This window comes from Mobula hypostoma, chromosome 3, assembly GCF_963921235.1.
Source record: "Mobula hypostoma chromosome 3, sMobHyp1.1, whole genome shotgun sequence".
Lineage (NCBI taxonomy): Eukaryota > Metazoa > Chordata > Chondrichthyes > Myliobatiformes > Myliobatidae > Mobula > Mobula hypostoma.
Genome location: NC_086099.1, coordinates 31,378,888 through 31,396,583, shown reverse-complemented (window position 1 = coordinate 31,396,583; position 17,696 = coordinate 31,378,888). Strand labels below are relative to the sequence as shown.

General features: G+C 42.1%; 1 protein-coding gene across 1 annotated transcript in view; it reads right to left on the bottom strand.

The window, feature by feature from the left end:
- The window catches only part of pik3c3 (phosphatidylinositol 3-kinase, catalytic subunit type 3), a 147,722-nt gene extending 130,376 nt beyond the window's left edge, over positions 1 to 17,346 (bottom strand). The window contains exons 1-2 of the mRNA XM_063042847.1: positions 17,177 to 17,346; positions 251 to 439 (exon numbers count right to left, since the gene is read on the bottom strand). Coding sequence (XP_062898917.1) covers positions 251 to 439; positions 17,177 to 17,244 — 257 coding nt within the window. The 5' untranslated portion in view covers positions 17,245 to 17,346. The remainder of the gene's footprint in view (positions 1 to 250; positions 440 to 17,176) is intronic.
- Positions 17,347 to 17,696: the final 350 nt, after the last annotated feature.

The following is a 17,696-nucleotide window of genomic DNA, read 5'->3' as shown; positions in this document are numbered from 1 at the left end:
AAATAAAAAATTACTGGATAAAATATAAATTAGACATCAAAATTTAATGATGAACTGTTTCATAAAGGTAAAAGCTTCATAACGTTTTGTGTAGTGTTTTAAATTTCTGTACTCTCTGAATATATTCAAATCATAAAACATCAGAATCAGGCTTAATGTCACTGGCAAATGTAATGAAATTTGTTGTTTTGCGGCAGCAATACAGTATAATAAATAAAAAATTATAAATGCAGCAGCAGGATATACTTACTTCCATCGGGTGCTGAAAGCTTTGTAAGAAGTACGAACTGGAAGAGCCAATGGTTTTCCTTCTGCAAATACTTGGCCTGTTACATAGAGATCTGAACAGGTTTCCTGGTACAAGCCTGAGAATTTAAGCAATGGATCCTCCAGAAGAGCTTTATAGCTTTTTTGTTCCCGTTTTCCTTCCAAACTTCCACTATAAACATACAGGAAAACAAAATACATCAATCTACATCCACACTCATAATTTTAGTAAAAAACAAGATATTTTCCTTTACTTAATCCAAAAAACAGGTTATTTCAACAAAACTATTCTTCACTTAAAATAATAAAATTTTAAGAGCACACAGCAATTTTCTGAGGAATAAACAAAGTGTGCATTTGACCTGAAACACCATCCACTATGATGCCAATTGAATCAATAATTGGTCAATTTAAAATATGTGCACCTATAACTTCTCCAGAGATTCTTCTATTTGAATTGGAAATCAGTCAGCACCACATCTTTTTGGATCAACATTAATTACTTTGCCATAATTTTCAATGATTGCTAATTAATGACCAATAGAAAACAATATTCCAGAATTTCACAAGATAGACATTCTTTTTCCACAAACCATTGTTAAATTGACTATTTTTGATACAATGTGATATTTGCAGCAAAACAATTTCAATAAATTTACAGAAGACCAACTGAATGCAGAACAGGTCGACCTTCACCAATCCAGCACCATTGGGACCTGAGGAATGCCGGATTAGTGAAAATGCCAAATTACGGAAGGATCACATTAAGCATAACCAGTGCCGGATTATCGAAGGAACAGGATTACAGGTAGTCGGATTAGTAAAGGTCGACTGTATTATAAATGATATAGCTTATATGGCATCTTTAATACAGATATTTGGAAATAAAATTAAAATGTTTTGATACATAACACCCCTGAGATAGAATATCAGGTTAAATGTCTAAATGAATACATTTTAATCAAGCACCTTAAAAGAAGCAGACACAATTGCAGAAGTGTTTAGGGGGGGAAATCCAGAGATTAGGTCAGAAAGCACAGCTGACAATAGTGCAGTGATGAAATAGTGGATGCATACATGATTAGACTTGAAGGAACAGAGAATTCTCGGAGGGTGATAAAGTCATAGTCATAGTTTATTGATCCCGAGGGAAACTGGTTAAGTTTGAAGATATTACAAAATAGGGAAGTGCAAAATTCTGGTCAGATAAGAAAACAAGGAAGATGCTCTGTAGAACAGATACACTGTCCAATGGAAGTTACAGCTAGTTGGCATAGACAGGGCTGATGGGAAAACAAGCACTGGAACAAATTTAATGTATCGGATAAACAACAGAAGACTAGTGGTGTCGGCACTGATCACCAATGCAAAAAGAGATGACTATTAACTCGTTAATATCAGGGTACTCGTGAACAATATAGTACATGTACAGTATATAATACAATATAGACAATGATTTTATGGTTACAAAGTATGATTACAAAATCATAGAATGATTTTTGCAACAATCTAGTATCCTCATAACAATTGATAGAAATGGATTTTTATTTCGGATTCCTTAAATTTAAACTGACCAACTACTGAATGACACCTTACTTATGATTCAATGCAAAAGCAAAATAATAGGAAAGTATAATTCAAAGTTCAAAAAAAAATCAAAGTACACATATGCCAACATTTACAAACCTAAGATTCATTTTCTTGCGAGCATTCATGGTAAATAAAAGAAACACAATAGAATCAACAAAAAAAAACGCACACAAGACGGACAACCAACCACTGTGCAAAAGACAACAAACTGTGCAAAGAGAAAAAAAAAACAAAATAATAATATTAACAACCAAATAATAAATATTGAGAACATGTGATGAAGAGTCCTTGAAAGCGAGTCTGCTGGTTGTGGGAACAGTTCAGTGTCAGGGTAAATAAAGTTATTCCCTCTGGTTGAAGAGCCTGATGGTTGAGGGTAAAACCGTTTCTGAACCTGGTGGTGTGAATCTTGAGGCTGCTGACGTTTCTTCCTGATGGCAGCAGTGAAAAGAGAGCATGGCCTGAATGGTGGGGAGTTCTTTGATGATAGATGCTGCTTTCCTGCAAGTGTTCTTGTAGATGTTCTCAATGGTAAGAATGACTTTACCTGAAATGGACTAGGTCGTGTCCACTACTTTTTGTAGGTTTTTCCATTCAAGGACATCGGTGTTTTCATACCAAGCCATGATACAACCAGCCAATATACTCCCCACTGCACATCAATAAAACTTTGTCGAAGTTTTAGATGATATGCCAATTCTTCGCAAACCTTGAAGAAAGTAGAGGTTACGTGCTGAACCCAGGGCAGACCCGCTGAAATGATAACACCGAGGAATTTTAAGTTTTATTTATTGTGGTACGTGCAGAGTGTTGCGGCCAAACCAAACCAACACCAAAACAATTGCCACTGCTGGTGACCCTACAGATCTGTTATACTTGTAGGTCATGTACTCACCCCTGTAATGATTGCTCCATAAGTTGAATTCTTCGTTTGATCCTTTATTAGCAATTACCAAACATACAATCTTAAAGCAATGAAACTTAAGCATACCCAAGTATAAGCTGAGCATAATTGAGTATCGTTGAGTGGTCAGCAAAAGATATGACATCCATTGTTCCCTCGGTTACAAACTGCCATGAACAAAGCACGAATACATAACTTATTCCCTTTGCTTTTACCACACCCCCACACATGACTAGTTACCATAATAAACATGCAACACAGAGAACAGGTGCATGGCTACTACATTCTAGCCCCAATTATTATACAATTACAACTACATGCTCCATGACACAGAAGACATGAAACCTCAAGGTTTACACAAATGTCCTCTTTTGGTAAGCTGTCTATCCCGGATTGTGATCTTCTCTTGACAAACCAGGTTGTTCCTCTTGACTGCATTCTTGAATTGTTGTTGCCAAAGCTGATTCAAGCGTAAAACTGAAGTCCCATTAACTTCCAACTCTGGCCGAGCCGAGTCTCTTCCACCACCACGGTCTCTTTTCAATGGTCCATTAACAGTCCAACCCAGCATTGTTCTCATTGCATAGGATCCATCATAAACACTGCAAATCACTTTCAAAAGCTCCAATGCCTTAGGCACATTCACCCCGATCAGCAGCTCAATTTCAGGCAAATGAATGTGCTTCAGGTGAGACCATTCCTGAAGATCATTAATCTAAAGCAAGTAAAGCAGAGGGCTGAGCACACAGCCACGTGGTGCCCCTGTGCTGATTGTGATTGTGAGGAGATGTGGTCGCCAATCTGCACTGAAAAGGGTTTGCAAATGAGGCCTAGGTCTTGGAGCTTATTGAGTAGTTTTGAGGGGTCAGTAGTGTATGTTGAGCATCCTCATGTATGCATCCTTACTGCCCAGAAGTTCCAGAACTGAGTAAAGAGCCAATGAAAGGCATCTGTTGTTGACCTACTGTGACAGTAGGCAAATTGGAACAGATCCAGGTCTAACCACAGGCAAGAGATGATATGCTTCATGACCAACCTCTCAAAGCACTTCATCACAGTGGATGTAATTGCTACTGAACAAAAGTCATTGAAGCATATTACCGTATAAGTCTTGGGCACGAGTATGATTGAAGTCTGATTGAGCAACTGGGGACCTCATACTGCGGAAGCAAGAGGTTAAGGATGTCAGTAAACACTCCAGCCAGTTGATAAGCACCGGTCTTCAGTACTAGGCCAGGTGGACTGTCCGGCCCAGGTGCTTTTTGAGTTCACCCTCCCCAAGATGCTTTGGTCCCAGAGACTGAAATCACAGGTTTGTCTAGGGTCACAGAACAGTGTGTAACTAGAATAAAAAAATGTTCTCATGGTTCATTATAAGCATATGTCATATTTTAAAACACAAAGACATAATAAGATTGTCTGTAACAGAAAACAGATCATCTTACTACCCCTTCCTTTCTCTATAGTCCTGTATTTTTCTTTCCTTTTCAAGTACTGATATAATTCCTTTTAGAAATTCATGACAGAACTTCTCTAATCACCTGCCACAAAACAACCACTCCAGGCAAAACTAAAGAGCTGATTATTGACTAAGGAGGAAGAAGCCAGAGGTCCATGAGCCAATCTTCATCAGGGGATCAAAGATGGAGAGGGTCAGTAAATTCCTCATCATTATCATTTCAGAGGATCTGTCTTTGGACCACCACCTAGGTGCCCCTTCAAAGAAACCAAGGCAGTGCCTCTACTTTCATAGACGTTTGCACAGATTCAGCATGTTATCTAAAACTTTGGCAAACTTTTTTAAATGCATAGTGGAGAGCATCCTAACTGCTTGTGTCATGGATGGTACAGAAATACCAATGCCCAGGAACGATAAAGTCTCGAGAAAGTGGTAATTACAACCCAGTCCATCACAGGCAAAGCCCTTCATATTATTTACTTTTTTAAACATTTACAATGAGCACAGCTACAAAAAAGCAAGGACCCCCACCACCCAGGCAATACCTCTCCTCGCTATGACCATTGGGCAGGAGGGACAGGACCCTTAGGTCTCACACCACCAGGTTCAAAGTTCAGAGTAAATTTATTATCAAAGTACATATATATCACCATATACAACCCTGAGATTCATTTTCTTACAAGCAGATTACAAGAAACACAATGGAATTGATGAAAAACCGCAAACAAGACAGACAACTAATGTGCAAGAGACAACAAACTGCAAATACAAAAAGAAAAAATAAATCAGCGATAAATATCAAGAACATGAGATTGAGAGTCCTTGAAAGTGAGTCCAAAGGTTATGGGAAAAGTCCACCGTTGGGGTGAGTGAAGTTATTCCCTCTGATTCTAGAGCCTGATGATTGAGGGTAATAACTGTTTCTATCTTGTGGTGTGAGCTGTGAGGTTCCTGTCCCTCCTTCCTGATGGTAAGAGTAAGAAGAGAGCATGGCCTGGATGGATGCTGTTTTCCTGCGACAGTTGTATTCATTACTTTTCTGTTCAAAGATATTGTTGTTTCTACACCAGGCTGTGATGCAACCAGTCAGTATACTCTCCACTGTGCATCTATAGAAGTTTGTCAATTTTTAGATATAATGCTGAATCTTTGCAAAACTTCTTGCCATGCTTGCTTTGCAATGGCACTTTTGCATTGGCCAGGCCAGGACAGGACAGGTACCCTAAATGATAACACTGAGGAATTTAAAGTTGCTGACCTTCTCCACCTCCAGTCCCCTGATGAGGACTGGGCTCATGGACTTTCAGTTACATCCTGTAGTCGATAATCAACTCCTTGGTTTTGCTGAAATTGAGTGAGAGGTTGTTTTGGCACCACTCAACGAGATTTTCAATATCCCTCTTATGTGCTAATTTGTCACCAACTCTGATTTGGCTCACAGCAGTGGTGTCTTCAGCAAGCTTAAACATGGCACTGGAGCTGTGAATGGTGGCCTCAAAGACCGAATTCACAGAGTCATTGGGGGCCGTGAAAGTTTGTGAAGATGCCTCCATGTTTTGTCAGTCATAGTGAGTATAAAAGACAGTGAGCTTGTCTAGGAGCAAAATCTCGCTGTCACAAATGTCACTTGGTATTACTTCATAGGTGGAGATAGCATTCAAGCCCTACCTCAGCTGTCAAGCATCTTTGTGATTTCAGCTTGCTTCGCATATGAAATGGCTTTCCAAAACACCTACCCGGACCTCTTGTATTTTACTTGATAGACAGACTTGAACACCACTGATCTGGCCACTGATCCCTTGGTTCAACCAGCACTTCTGATTGGGGAAAACTCTAAATGATTTTGTGGAGACATGTTCCTCTATCACTAACGTCATAAAGGCTGTGACAAATGTAGTGTATTCCTTCAGATCCTCCGGAGACCATGAACATAGCCAGTCGACTGACTAGAAGCAGTGCCTCAGCTGGTCCTCTGCCTCCTGCAACCATCTCTTCATGGTCCTGAGTTCCAGAGTTTTGTTCTTTACGCTCTGCCTGTATGCATGTAAAAGGAAGACAGCCAAGTGATCACATTTCCTGAATTATGGTCTAGGGATGGAATGGTAAGCATTTCTTACGGTAGTGTAGCAGTAATCGAGCAGTGGTTCAGGAACAGTTATTGCCCTACAACCATCAGGCTCCTGAACAAGCCAAGATACCTTTAATCAGCTCAACTCTGAACAGATTCTACAACCCACAGATTCGCTATCAAGAACTCTACAATTTCTGTTCTCAGTACTATATATATTTTTATTTGCACAATTTGCATTCCTTTGCATATTGGTTGTTAATCAGTCCTTATGTACTTTCAGTACAAATCTGAGTCTTGTCACATGAGAAAATTCTCTGATGACTCTGCGGTGGTTGGGTGTATCAGAGGTGGGCAGGAGTCGGAGTACAAAAGACTGGTGGACAAGTTTGAGGAGTGGTGCAGGAGGAATCACCTGCTCCTGAATGTGGCCAAAAACAGGGAGATGGTGATTCAATTTAGGAGGAAGGGGACTGAGACGAGTCCTGTATACATTCTGGGAGAAGTTTTGCAGTGGTGGAGGAGTACAAATACTTGGGTGTTCACCTCAACAGCAGGCTTGACTGGAAAACCAATACCAAGGCTGTTTACAAGGAGATGAGCAGACTATTTTCTAAGGAAGCTGAGATCCTTCAAAATGTGCAGCAGGATGTTGGAGATCTTTTACCAGTGTGTTGCAGCGAGTGCAGTCCTCTTTGCGGCTTTACGTTGGGGGGGGGAGGGCAGCATCAGAGCTGGTGATGCAAAAAAAAATAAATAAACTCACCAAAAACGCTGGATCCGTCCTCAGCTACAAACCGGACTCTTGAGTTGGTGGAGAGGAGGTCACTAAACAAATTGTTATCCATTATGGACAATTTGGCACATGAGCTACTGAATAAGCAGCGGGCACCCTCCTGAACAGACTCATTCAGCTCTGCTGTCAGACGGATTGTTATAGAAAACTTTTCCTACCAAATACAATAGGCATATGCAACGGTTCATCTCTGTCTGATAGGAGACCACACATCATAGTACAATGGTCTCTGTTATATTATTTCCTACATTATTATTGCTCATTGGTAAGTTGTGTATCTTTTTATTCTGTACTTTATTATTAGTTAAGTCTACACACTGCTAAGTGTGATTTTAAATGTTGCTGCTGTAATGAAAGAATTTTCCACTCAGGATCAATACTTACTATTACGTATAGTTTTTCAAGATTTAAACTGTATTTTTTCCTGTAAATGCCTGCAAGAAAATTAATCTTAAGATAGTATATAGTGATAGATACATAATTTAATAAATTGTTTTTGAGTTTGATCTGCCAGGTGATGATCCCCAACTGTAATTGCTTCCTTTATGCTGTCACTGAGGGATGATCATCTCTCCTTGCTTTATAGTTATCAACCAAAGTAAAATTCACATATTCAAACATACATTTTATTTGAATACCACTAAAGGTCTAACATTACTGAAACCAGTTTTACTAGTAGTTATGTTAAACGAAAACAATGTGAGAAAGATTCTTGCAGTAAATAGTTTCACTTAGCATAACAAAACTCAAATAATAGTCCAGTAACCTAAAAGTAGTATTTTCATTGCATTCCTACAACAATGTGATATACAAACACATTTGCATAGTGCCAGAAAGAATAATGCAGCTCTTCAATTACATCTAGAAATTGGTGCTGTGCTATGAAATTGAAAAACAAGAGCTGATAAATGAACATAAAGATCTTGCAAACAACAGGAATTCTGCAGATGCTGGAAATTCAAGCAACATACATCAAAGTTGCTGGTGAACGCAGCAGGCCAAGCAGCATCTGTAGGAAGAGGTGCAGTCGACGTTTCAGGCCGAGACCCTTCGTCAGGACTAACTGAAGGAAGAGTGAGTAAGGGATTTGAAAGTTGGAGGGGGAGGGGGAGATCCAAAATGATAGGAGAAGACAGGAGGGGGAGGGATAGAGCCGAGAGCTGGACAGGTGATAGGCAAAAGGGGATACGAGAGGATCATGGGACAGGAGGTCCGGGAAGAAAGACGGGGGGGGGGGGTGACCCAGAGGATGGGCAAGAGGTATATTCAGAGGGACAGAGGGAGAAAAAGGAGAGTGAGAGAAAGAATGTGTGTAAAAAAAAAGTAACAGATGGGGTACAAGGGGGAGGTGGGGCATTAGCGGAAGTTAGAGAAGTCGATGTTCATGCCATCAGGTTGGAGGCTACCCAGACGGAATATAAGGTGTTGTTCCTCCAACCTGAGTGTGGCTTCATCTTTACAGTAGAGGAGGCCGTGGATAGACATGTCAGAATGGGAATGGGATGTGGAATTAAAATGTGTGGCCACTGGGAGATCCTGCTTTCTCTGGCGGACAGAGCATAGATGTTCAGCAAAGCGGTCTCCCAGTCTGCATCGGGTCTCGCCAATATATAAAAGGCCACATCGGGAGCACCGGACGCAGTATATCACCCCAGTCGACTCACAGGTGAAGTGATGCCTCACCTGGAAGGACTGTTTGGGGCCCTGAATGGTGGTAAGGGAGGAAGTGTAAGGGCATGTGTAGCACTTGTTCCGCTTACACGGATAAGTGCCAGGAGGGAGATCAGTGGGGAGGGATGGGGGGGACGAATGGACAAGGGAGTTGTGTAGGGAGCGATCCCTGCGGAATGCAGAGAGAGGGGGGGAGGGAAAGATGTGCTTAGTGGTGGGATCCCGTTGGAGGTGGCGGAAGTTACGGAGAATAATATGTTGGACCCGGAGGCTGGTGGGGTGGTAGGTGAGGACCAGGGGAACCCTGATCTTGCAATTCAGGTGGACTTTTCAAAATGGGCAAAAATCAGTTAAGAGCTGCATTGAATGCATTTGCCATATTGTATAAAGAATCTGCAAAAAGTTCAGATTGGAAAAATCTTAATTACTTCATTTTAGACATTTAACAAAACAAATGATAACACAATTTTTAAAAAATTATATTTAAAGAAATGACAGAGAGCACAACTCAATAATGAAGTTATTATGCAAGAAAAATCATTCAGGACACTGAAAAGTTCTTAAAAGTACCAGGAAATAAGCTTATTTTCATAAACCCATGAACTATATAGTCTATGACTGATAAACCCATGATGAAAATGCTGAATTCTTTCCCTCTCCAGATGGACTCTCAACCATCTGAACTGTGGTGACCTGACCTTCCACACTCTCTCTGCCTTGCTGTTAATCCCACGGTCAGTCTTGCCTACTGTATATAGGCAAACCCTGCATCAGGGAGAGGTGACAATCCTAGAAAACTGCACATATGAAGATTTTCTGTAAGATAAACCCCTCTTCACCATTGAATCCCACTATGTCATAAGAAGAGACTCATTCCTACGGGATGTTTTTCTCTAACATTATGCCATTTTTTCAGCACTGACACAGAGACCTAGAACAACCAAGGCCAAGATTAGACTGTGGTGGATGGACCAGTGGTGGTGGTGGTGGGGGGGGGGGGGCGGTGATAGACAAAGCTTGTGCAAGAAGCAAAGAACCTTGCCTTTTTTTTCATATAAATGGTTAGTCACTCAATACAGTGCGTAACGAGATTTGAATAAAATGCCACCACATCAACTGGACCACAGCTAAACCTTTTTATTTCTGCACCTTTGCCTGTCTGGAAACATGTGAACATATGTCTTAGAATGCAGCGCCACCCTGCCCTTCATCTGCAAGGCGTTTGCTGACTAACATGACTTGTAGATTAGGAAAGGATTTGAAAATGGGGACATCAGGTAAATGAATAGAATTTGAGGACTGCGATTTGAGATCTGTGACATTCAAGTCTGGAGACCCAGACCTGCACCAGAAAACCAGGTATGATTTGTGGAGAGCTAGTTCAAGGGCAAAGAGACAATTTCGAACGAGGTTGGAGGCGACATTGGATGCACGACAACTCTGGCAGGGTTTGCAAGGCATTACATCCTACAAAGTAAAACCCAATAGCATGAATGGCAGTGATACTTCACTACCAGATGAACTAAACGCCTTCTATGCCCATTTTGATAGGGAAAATATAAATAACTACAGCTGAGAAGATCCCTGTTGCACACAGTGACCCTGTGATCTTTGTGTCAGAGGCTGATGTTATGTTGTCTTTAAAGAGGGTGAACCCTTGCAAGGTGGAAGGTCCCCATAGAGTACCTGGTAAGGCTCTGAAAACCTGTGCGAACCAACTGGCGGGAGTATTCAAGGACATTTTCAACCTCTCACTGCTACGGGCAGAAGTTCCCACTTGCTTCAAAAAGGCAACAATTATACCAGTGCCTAAGAAGAATAATGTGAACTGTCTTAATGACCATCACCCAGTAGCAGCACTCACACAGAAACCATAGAAACTACAGCACAGATCCAGGCCCTCTGGCCCTCCTTGGCTGTGCCGAACCATTTTCTGCCTAGTCCCACTGACCTGCACACGGACCATATCCCTCCATACACCTCCCATCCATGTATCTGCCCAATTTATTCTTAAATGTTAAAAAAGAACCCGCATTTACCACCTCGTCTGGCAGCTCATTCCATACTCCCACCACTCTCTGTGTGAAGAAGCCCCCCCTAATGTTCCCTTTAAACTTTTCCCCCCTCACCCTTAACCCATGTCCTCTGGTTTTTTTCTCCCCTTGCCTCAGTGGAAAAAGCCTGCTTGCATTCACTCTATCTATACCCATCATAATTTTATATACCTCTATCAAATCTCCCCTCATTCTTCTACGCTCCAGGGAATAAAGTCCCAACCTATTCAACCTTTCTCTGTAACTGAGTTTCTCAAGTCCCAGCAACATCCTTGTAAACCTTCTCTGCACTCTTCAACCTTATTTATATCCTTCCTGTAATTTGGTGACCAAAACTGAACACAATACTCCAGATTCGGCCTCACCAATGCCTTATACAACCTCATCATAACATTCCAGCTCTTATACTCAATACTTCGATTAATAAAGGCCAAAGTACCAAAAGCTCTCTTTACGACCCTATCTACCTGTGACGACACTTTTAGGGAATTTTGTATCTGTATTCCCAGATCCCTCTGTTCCACTGCACTTCTCAGTGCCTTACCATTAACCCTGTATGTTCTACGTTGGTTTGTCCTTCCAACGTGCAATACCTCACACTTGTCAGTATTAAACTCCATCTGCCATTTTTCAGCCCATTTTTCCAGCTGGTTCAAGTCCCTCTGCAGGCTCTGAAAACCTTCCTCACTGTCTACTACACCTCCAATCTTTGTATCATCAGCAAACTTGCTGATCCAATTTACCACATTATCATCCAGATCATTGATATAGATGACAAATAACAATGGACCCAGCACTGATCCCTGTGACACACCACTAGTCATAGGCCTCCACTCAGAGAAGCAATTCTCTACCATCACTCTCTGGCTTCTTCCATTGAGCCAATGTCTAATCCAATTTACCACCTCTCCATGTATACCTAGCGACTGAATTTTCCTAACTAACCTCCCATGCGGGACCTTGTCAAAGGCCTTACTGAAGTCCATGTAGACAATATCCACTGCCTTCCCTTCATCCACTTTCCTGGTAACCTCCTCGAAAAACTCCAACAGATTGGTCAAACATGACCTACCACGTACAAAGCCAAGTTGACTCTCCCTAATAAGCCCGTCTATCCAAATGTTTGTAGATTCTGTCTCTTAGTACTCCCTCCAGTAACTTACCTACTACTGACGTTAAACTCACCGGCCTATAATTTCCCGGATTACTTTTCGATCCTTTTTTAAACAACGGAACAACATGAGCCACTCTCCAATCCTCCGGCACTTCACCCGTAGACAGCGACATTTTAAATATTTCTGCCAGGGCCCCTGCAATTTCAACTCTAGTCTCCTTCAAGGTCCGAGGGAACTCCCTGTCAGGTCCCGGGGATTTATCCACTTTAATTTTCCTCAAGACAGCAAGCACCTCCTCCTTTTCAATCTGTACAGTTTCCATGGTCTCACTACTTGATTCCCTCAATTCCATAGATTTCATGCCAGCTTCCTTAGTAAATACAGACGCAAAAAACCTATTTAAGATCTCCCCAATTTCCTTTGGTTCCGCACAAAGCCGACCACTCTGATCTTCAAGAGGACAAATTTTATCCCTTACAATCCTTTTGCTCTTAATATACTTGTAAAAGCTCTTTGGATTATCCTTCACTTTGACTGCCAAGGCAACCTCATGTCTTCTTTTAGCCCTCCTGATTTCTTTCTTAAGTATTTTCTTGCACTTCTTATACTCCTCAAGCACCTGATTTATCCCGTTTCCTATACATTTCATACAACTCCCTCTTCTTCTTTATCAGAGTTGCAATATCCCTTGAGAACCAAGGTTCCTTATTCCTATTCAATTTGCCTTTAATCCTGACAGGAACATACAACTCTGCACTCTCAAAATGTCCCCTTTGAAGGCTTCCCACCTACCAATCACATCTTTGCCAGAGAACAACCTGTCCCAATCCATGCTTTTTGATCCTTTCTCATTTCTTCAAATTTGGCCTTCTTCCAGTTCAGAACCTCAACCCTAGGACCAGATCTATCCTTGTCCATGATCAAATTGAAACTAATGGTATTATGATCACTGGAACCAAAGTGCTCGCCTACACAGACTTCTGTCACTTGCCCTAATTTGTTTCCTAACAGGAGATCCAATATTGCATCCCCTCTAGTTGATCCCTCTATATATTGATTTAGAAAACTTTCCTGAACACATTTTACAAACTCTACACCATCTAGACCCTTAACAGTATGGGAGTCCCAATCAATGTATGGAAAATTAAAATCCCCTACCACCACAACTTTATGTTTACTGCAGTTGCCTGCTATCTCTCTGCAGATTTGCCTATTGGGTGGTCTGTAATACAATCCCACTAATGTGGCCATACCTTTCCTGTTTCTCAGCTCCACCCATAAGGACTCAGTAGACAAGCCCTCTAATCTGTCCTGCCTGAGCACTGCTGTAATATTTTCCCTAACAAGCAATGCTACTCCCCCACCTTTCATTCTTCTGCCTCGATCACATCTGAAACATCGGAACCCTGGAATATTAAGCTGCCAGTCCTGCCCCTCCTGTAGCCAAGTTTCACTAATTGCTACAACATCATAATTTCACGTGTCAATCCACGCCCTCAACTCATCCGCCTTCCCCGCAATACTCCTAGCATTGAAATATATACACCTCAGAAGATTTTTACCACCACTCACAACCCCTGTACTCACATCTACAGTGATGAAATGCTTTGAGAGACTGGTCATGCCTAGAATGAACTCCTGCCTCAGCAAGGACCTGGACCCATTGCAATTGGCTATCGCCACAATAGATCAATGGTAGATGCAATCTCAATGGCTCTTCACACGGCTTTAGACCACCTGGACAACACAACCACCTACGCCAGGTTGCTGTTCATCGACTACAGCTCAGCATTTAATACCATTGTTTCCATAATCCTGATTGAGAAGTTGCAGAACCTGGGCCTCTGTACCTCCCTCTGCAATTGGATCCACGACTTCCTAACCGGAGACCACAATCTGTGCTGGTTGGTGATAACATCTCCTCCTCACTGACGATTAACACTGGTGTACCTCAGGGTTGTGTGCTTAGCCCACTGCTCTACTCTCTCTGCACCCATGACTGTGTGGCTAGGCATAGCTCAAATAGCATCCACAAATTTGTTGACGATACAACCATTGTTGGTACAATCTCAGGTGGTGACGAGAGTGCGTACAGGAGTAAGATATGCGAACTGGTGGAGTGGTGTCGCAGCAACAACCTGGCACTCAATGTCAGTAAGACGAAAGACCTGATTGTGGATTTCCGGAAGGGTAAGGCAAAGGAACACATACCAATCCTCATAGAGGGATCAGAAGTGGAGAGAGTGAGCAGTTTCAAGTTCCTGGGTGTCAAGATCTCTGAGGATCTAACCTGGTCCCAACATATTGATGCAGTTATAAAGGAGGCAAGACAGTGGCTGTACTTCATTAAGAGTTTGAAGAGATTTGGTATGTCAACAAATACACTCAAAAACTCCTATAGTTATACCATGGAGAGCATTCTGACAGGCTGCATCACTGTCTGGTATGACGGGGGGGTGGGGTGGGGGTGCTACTGCACAGGACAGAAAGAAGCTGCAGAGGGTTGTAAATTCAGTCGGCTCCATCTTGGGTACTAGCCTACAAAAAGTACCCAGGGCATCTTCAAGAAGCGGTGTCTCAGAAAGGCAGCATCCATTATTAAGAACCTTCAGCACCCAGGGCATGGCCTTTTCTCGCTGTTACCATCAGATGGGAGGTACAGAAGCCTGAAGGCACACACTCAGAAGCCTGATGGCACTGTTACATACCTCATGGATATCTTATGACTGTCTTATGACCATGATGTAATGGGTTTTTTTTGTTGGAGGTCAGCTGATGTAATTTTCCCGCTGATGTGAGGTCACATGATGACCTGTTCTCAACAGGTAACAGGTATATAAAAGGGAGACCCCAGTGACGCAGTTTGGTTTTCCAGCTAGAACATTACTCAGAGACTCCGTTCCATTGCGTATTTGCTTTATGATGCAGTTTTGATTTAAAATGGAGTTTTACATCCTATTGTGAGGTGCAAAAGTGCTGGACTGGCAGTTTAACCCATTTCTGCCAGATTTGTTGATGTACCTTTTCAGTAGTACTGGAGAGTTAAGACTTTATCGAAGTACAGGACCTGAAGGATTAAGAGAAGTTGGTATCATTCTGCAGTTTAGTAAAGGATCGACCTTATTGAGTCTTCATTGAAAAAGTAGCGACCTGCATCGAGGATAACTCCTGCCAAAAGAGCAAGGTAGTTCATGCAGGATTTGCTCGCCGGAAGAAAGGTCAGCTGTTTTTAAGCCATTTATTTCCTTTGTCATGAATCCTTTGGACAGAACTAGCAGGAAAGTCGCATCTATGAAGAAATCCTTCTCCAGAGAAGTCTCTCCTAATTGACTGTATAAATCTCTTGGACTTTCGAATTTACCATTTTAAGAACTGTGTTTGACTTTACCACTTTAAGAACTGTTTTTGCATTTATCGCTTTAAGAACTAGTACTGAGTGGCGGTTTGTGGAATGGCCACATAGCGGTTAATTTCCGGTTAAGGTTTTCATTTGTTTTTTATTCCATTGTTTAATAAATGTTTGGTTGTTTTTATATAACCTGACTCAATTGATATTCATTGTTGCCGGTTATGCAACAGCATACACTCAGCAATTCAGGAACAGCTTCTTCCCCTCTGCCATCCAATTCCTAAATGGACATTGAACCCTTGGACACTACCTCACTTTTTTTTTTAAGTTTTTCTGAGTTTTGCACATTTTTTAATCTATTCAATATACATATACTTTAATTGATTTAGTTATTTATTATTTTTTTTTAATATAGTATGTATTGCATTGTACTGCTGCTGCTAAGTTAACAAATTTCACATCACATGCTGATGATAATACACCTGATTCTGATTCATGAGAGAATGTTGGTGTAGGAGTGAAGTAAGGTAATAGATTAGACCATGGAGACTTTACTAAAAGTAGAGTAAAGGCTGAGAAGTTACTTCAGCGAATTGGCCTTGGCAAATGAGGCTCCCATAAATGTAGCACATCAAAAAAAAACATTGCAGATGAAGAGCAATGGCATTGCTGCACTCTGTGACATCTGCGCACTCCTCAGACTGCAGTGGGTTTGGCAAAGGAAGAGTTTGGCTATAGCCATAAACCTAATCAATCCAGTGATGTTATAATGAAATCTTAAAGCACCACAGTATGAAGTGAGTAGAATAAAATATGGTAAAATTTGTCATTTTGTTTGTACTTTGTTTATTTTCCCCTCCCCTACATGAATTTTTTATTCCAAGTTTTTGGGTAGTGAGTTGCAAATTTCTTAAGGGCAAATTTTCCTTGCCCAAACTGTCATAGCGTGTGGTGGGGGAATTCACAGGAAGGATCACACTCAAGTCCTTACTCCATAGCCTGCTCAGCAAATCTCAAATGGCACAGCACATTTGGCTTTAAGTCCGGAACCATTGGTTTGAAGAATACTATCTTTGATGTTTATTAGACATATAAAATTTCAGAAGAATATCAACTAGCTTTAAACAACCAGTTCTGTCCTTACAATTTAACGTACTTGCCTTACTTAAAACTATTTATTTTTTTATCTAATTTCTTGAAGACAACGTTCTAATTAAATACATGTACATGTTTCTCTGAAAGTGGAATCACAGGTTGACAGGGTAAAGAAGGCTTTTAACACACTGGCCTTCATACGTCAGGGCTTAAGTTACAAACGTTGGGAGGTCATGGTGCGTTTGCACAGGGCACTGTTGGAGGCTGCACTTAGGATATTGTGTACAGTTATGGTTGTCCTGTTATAGGAAGCATGTTATAATTCCTTCCTCACTCCCCAGTACTCACCCCCCAATCTCTCAGTTCTGGGTGCTCACACCCCTTCCCCACACCCGCAACTTTCCCAGTTCCCGGTACTCACACCCCCCTCCCCCATCACGCTCCCGGTCCCTGGTGTTCACCCCTCACATACCACTTTCACAGTCTCCTGTGCTCACCATCCTCCCGGTCTCCGGTTCTCACCCACCCCCGCCCGCCACTCTTCCGGACCCCCGTGCTCACCCACCACTCTCCCAGTCTCCGATGACACCCGCTCCCCCGCCTCCCTCCCAGTCTCCGGTACTCACCACCTCCTCCGCCACTCTCCCAGCAGTGACAGTCCCCCAACTGCATTCGTCAGCCCTAGCTCACCAGTTCTATCCACGGCCCTCACCCCAACCTGTGTGTTGGACCTTCCTTCCTCACTCCAAGGCAAAGCACCAGCATACCGGTCCTCCACTTCCTCCCAATCATCCACTCCCTCACTCACATCTTCAGTTGGACGTTGATGTCTAGGTCGCAACTGTAAACGTAGTAGAACTTCTCCGTGTCCCCCATCACTGGGGCTGGTAAGGTAACAGCGAGCGCTTTCCCGGCGGACACTGACAAATCGAGTTTACAGTGGTCGGAATCTACCGCATAACAGTCGCCATCTTCACCGCCGTCAGGCTGTTTACATCCGGGTCGTGGAGCTGAGGTCAACGCAACGGGAAGGGCGGGGTAGAGGGGAGGGAGGGATAACCATTTAACTTCTCTTGGCCCATCACTGAACCACCCCACTCCATAACCTATGGACTCACTTTCAAGGACCTATCATCTCATGTTAGCTATATTTATTGCTTGCTTTCTCCCCTCTCCCCTCTTTCTTTATTTTTGTATATGCAGTTTTTGCCCTTTGCACACTGGTTTTCTGCCCTATTGGTGTGGTCTTTCATTGGTTCTGTTATAGTTATTGGATTTACTGAGTATGCCTATAGGAAAATAAATCTTGGTCCGTGAGCCGGGACCCT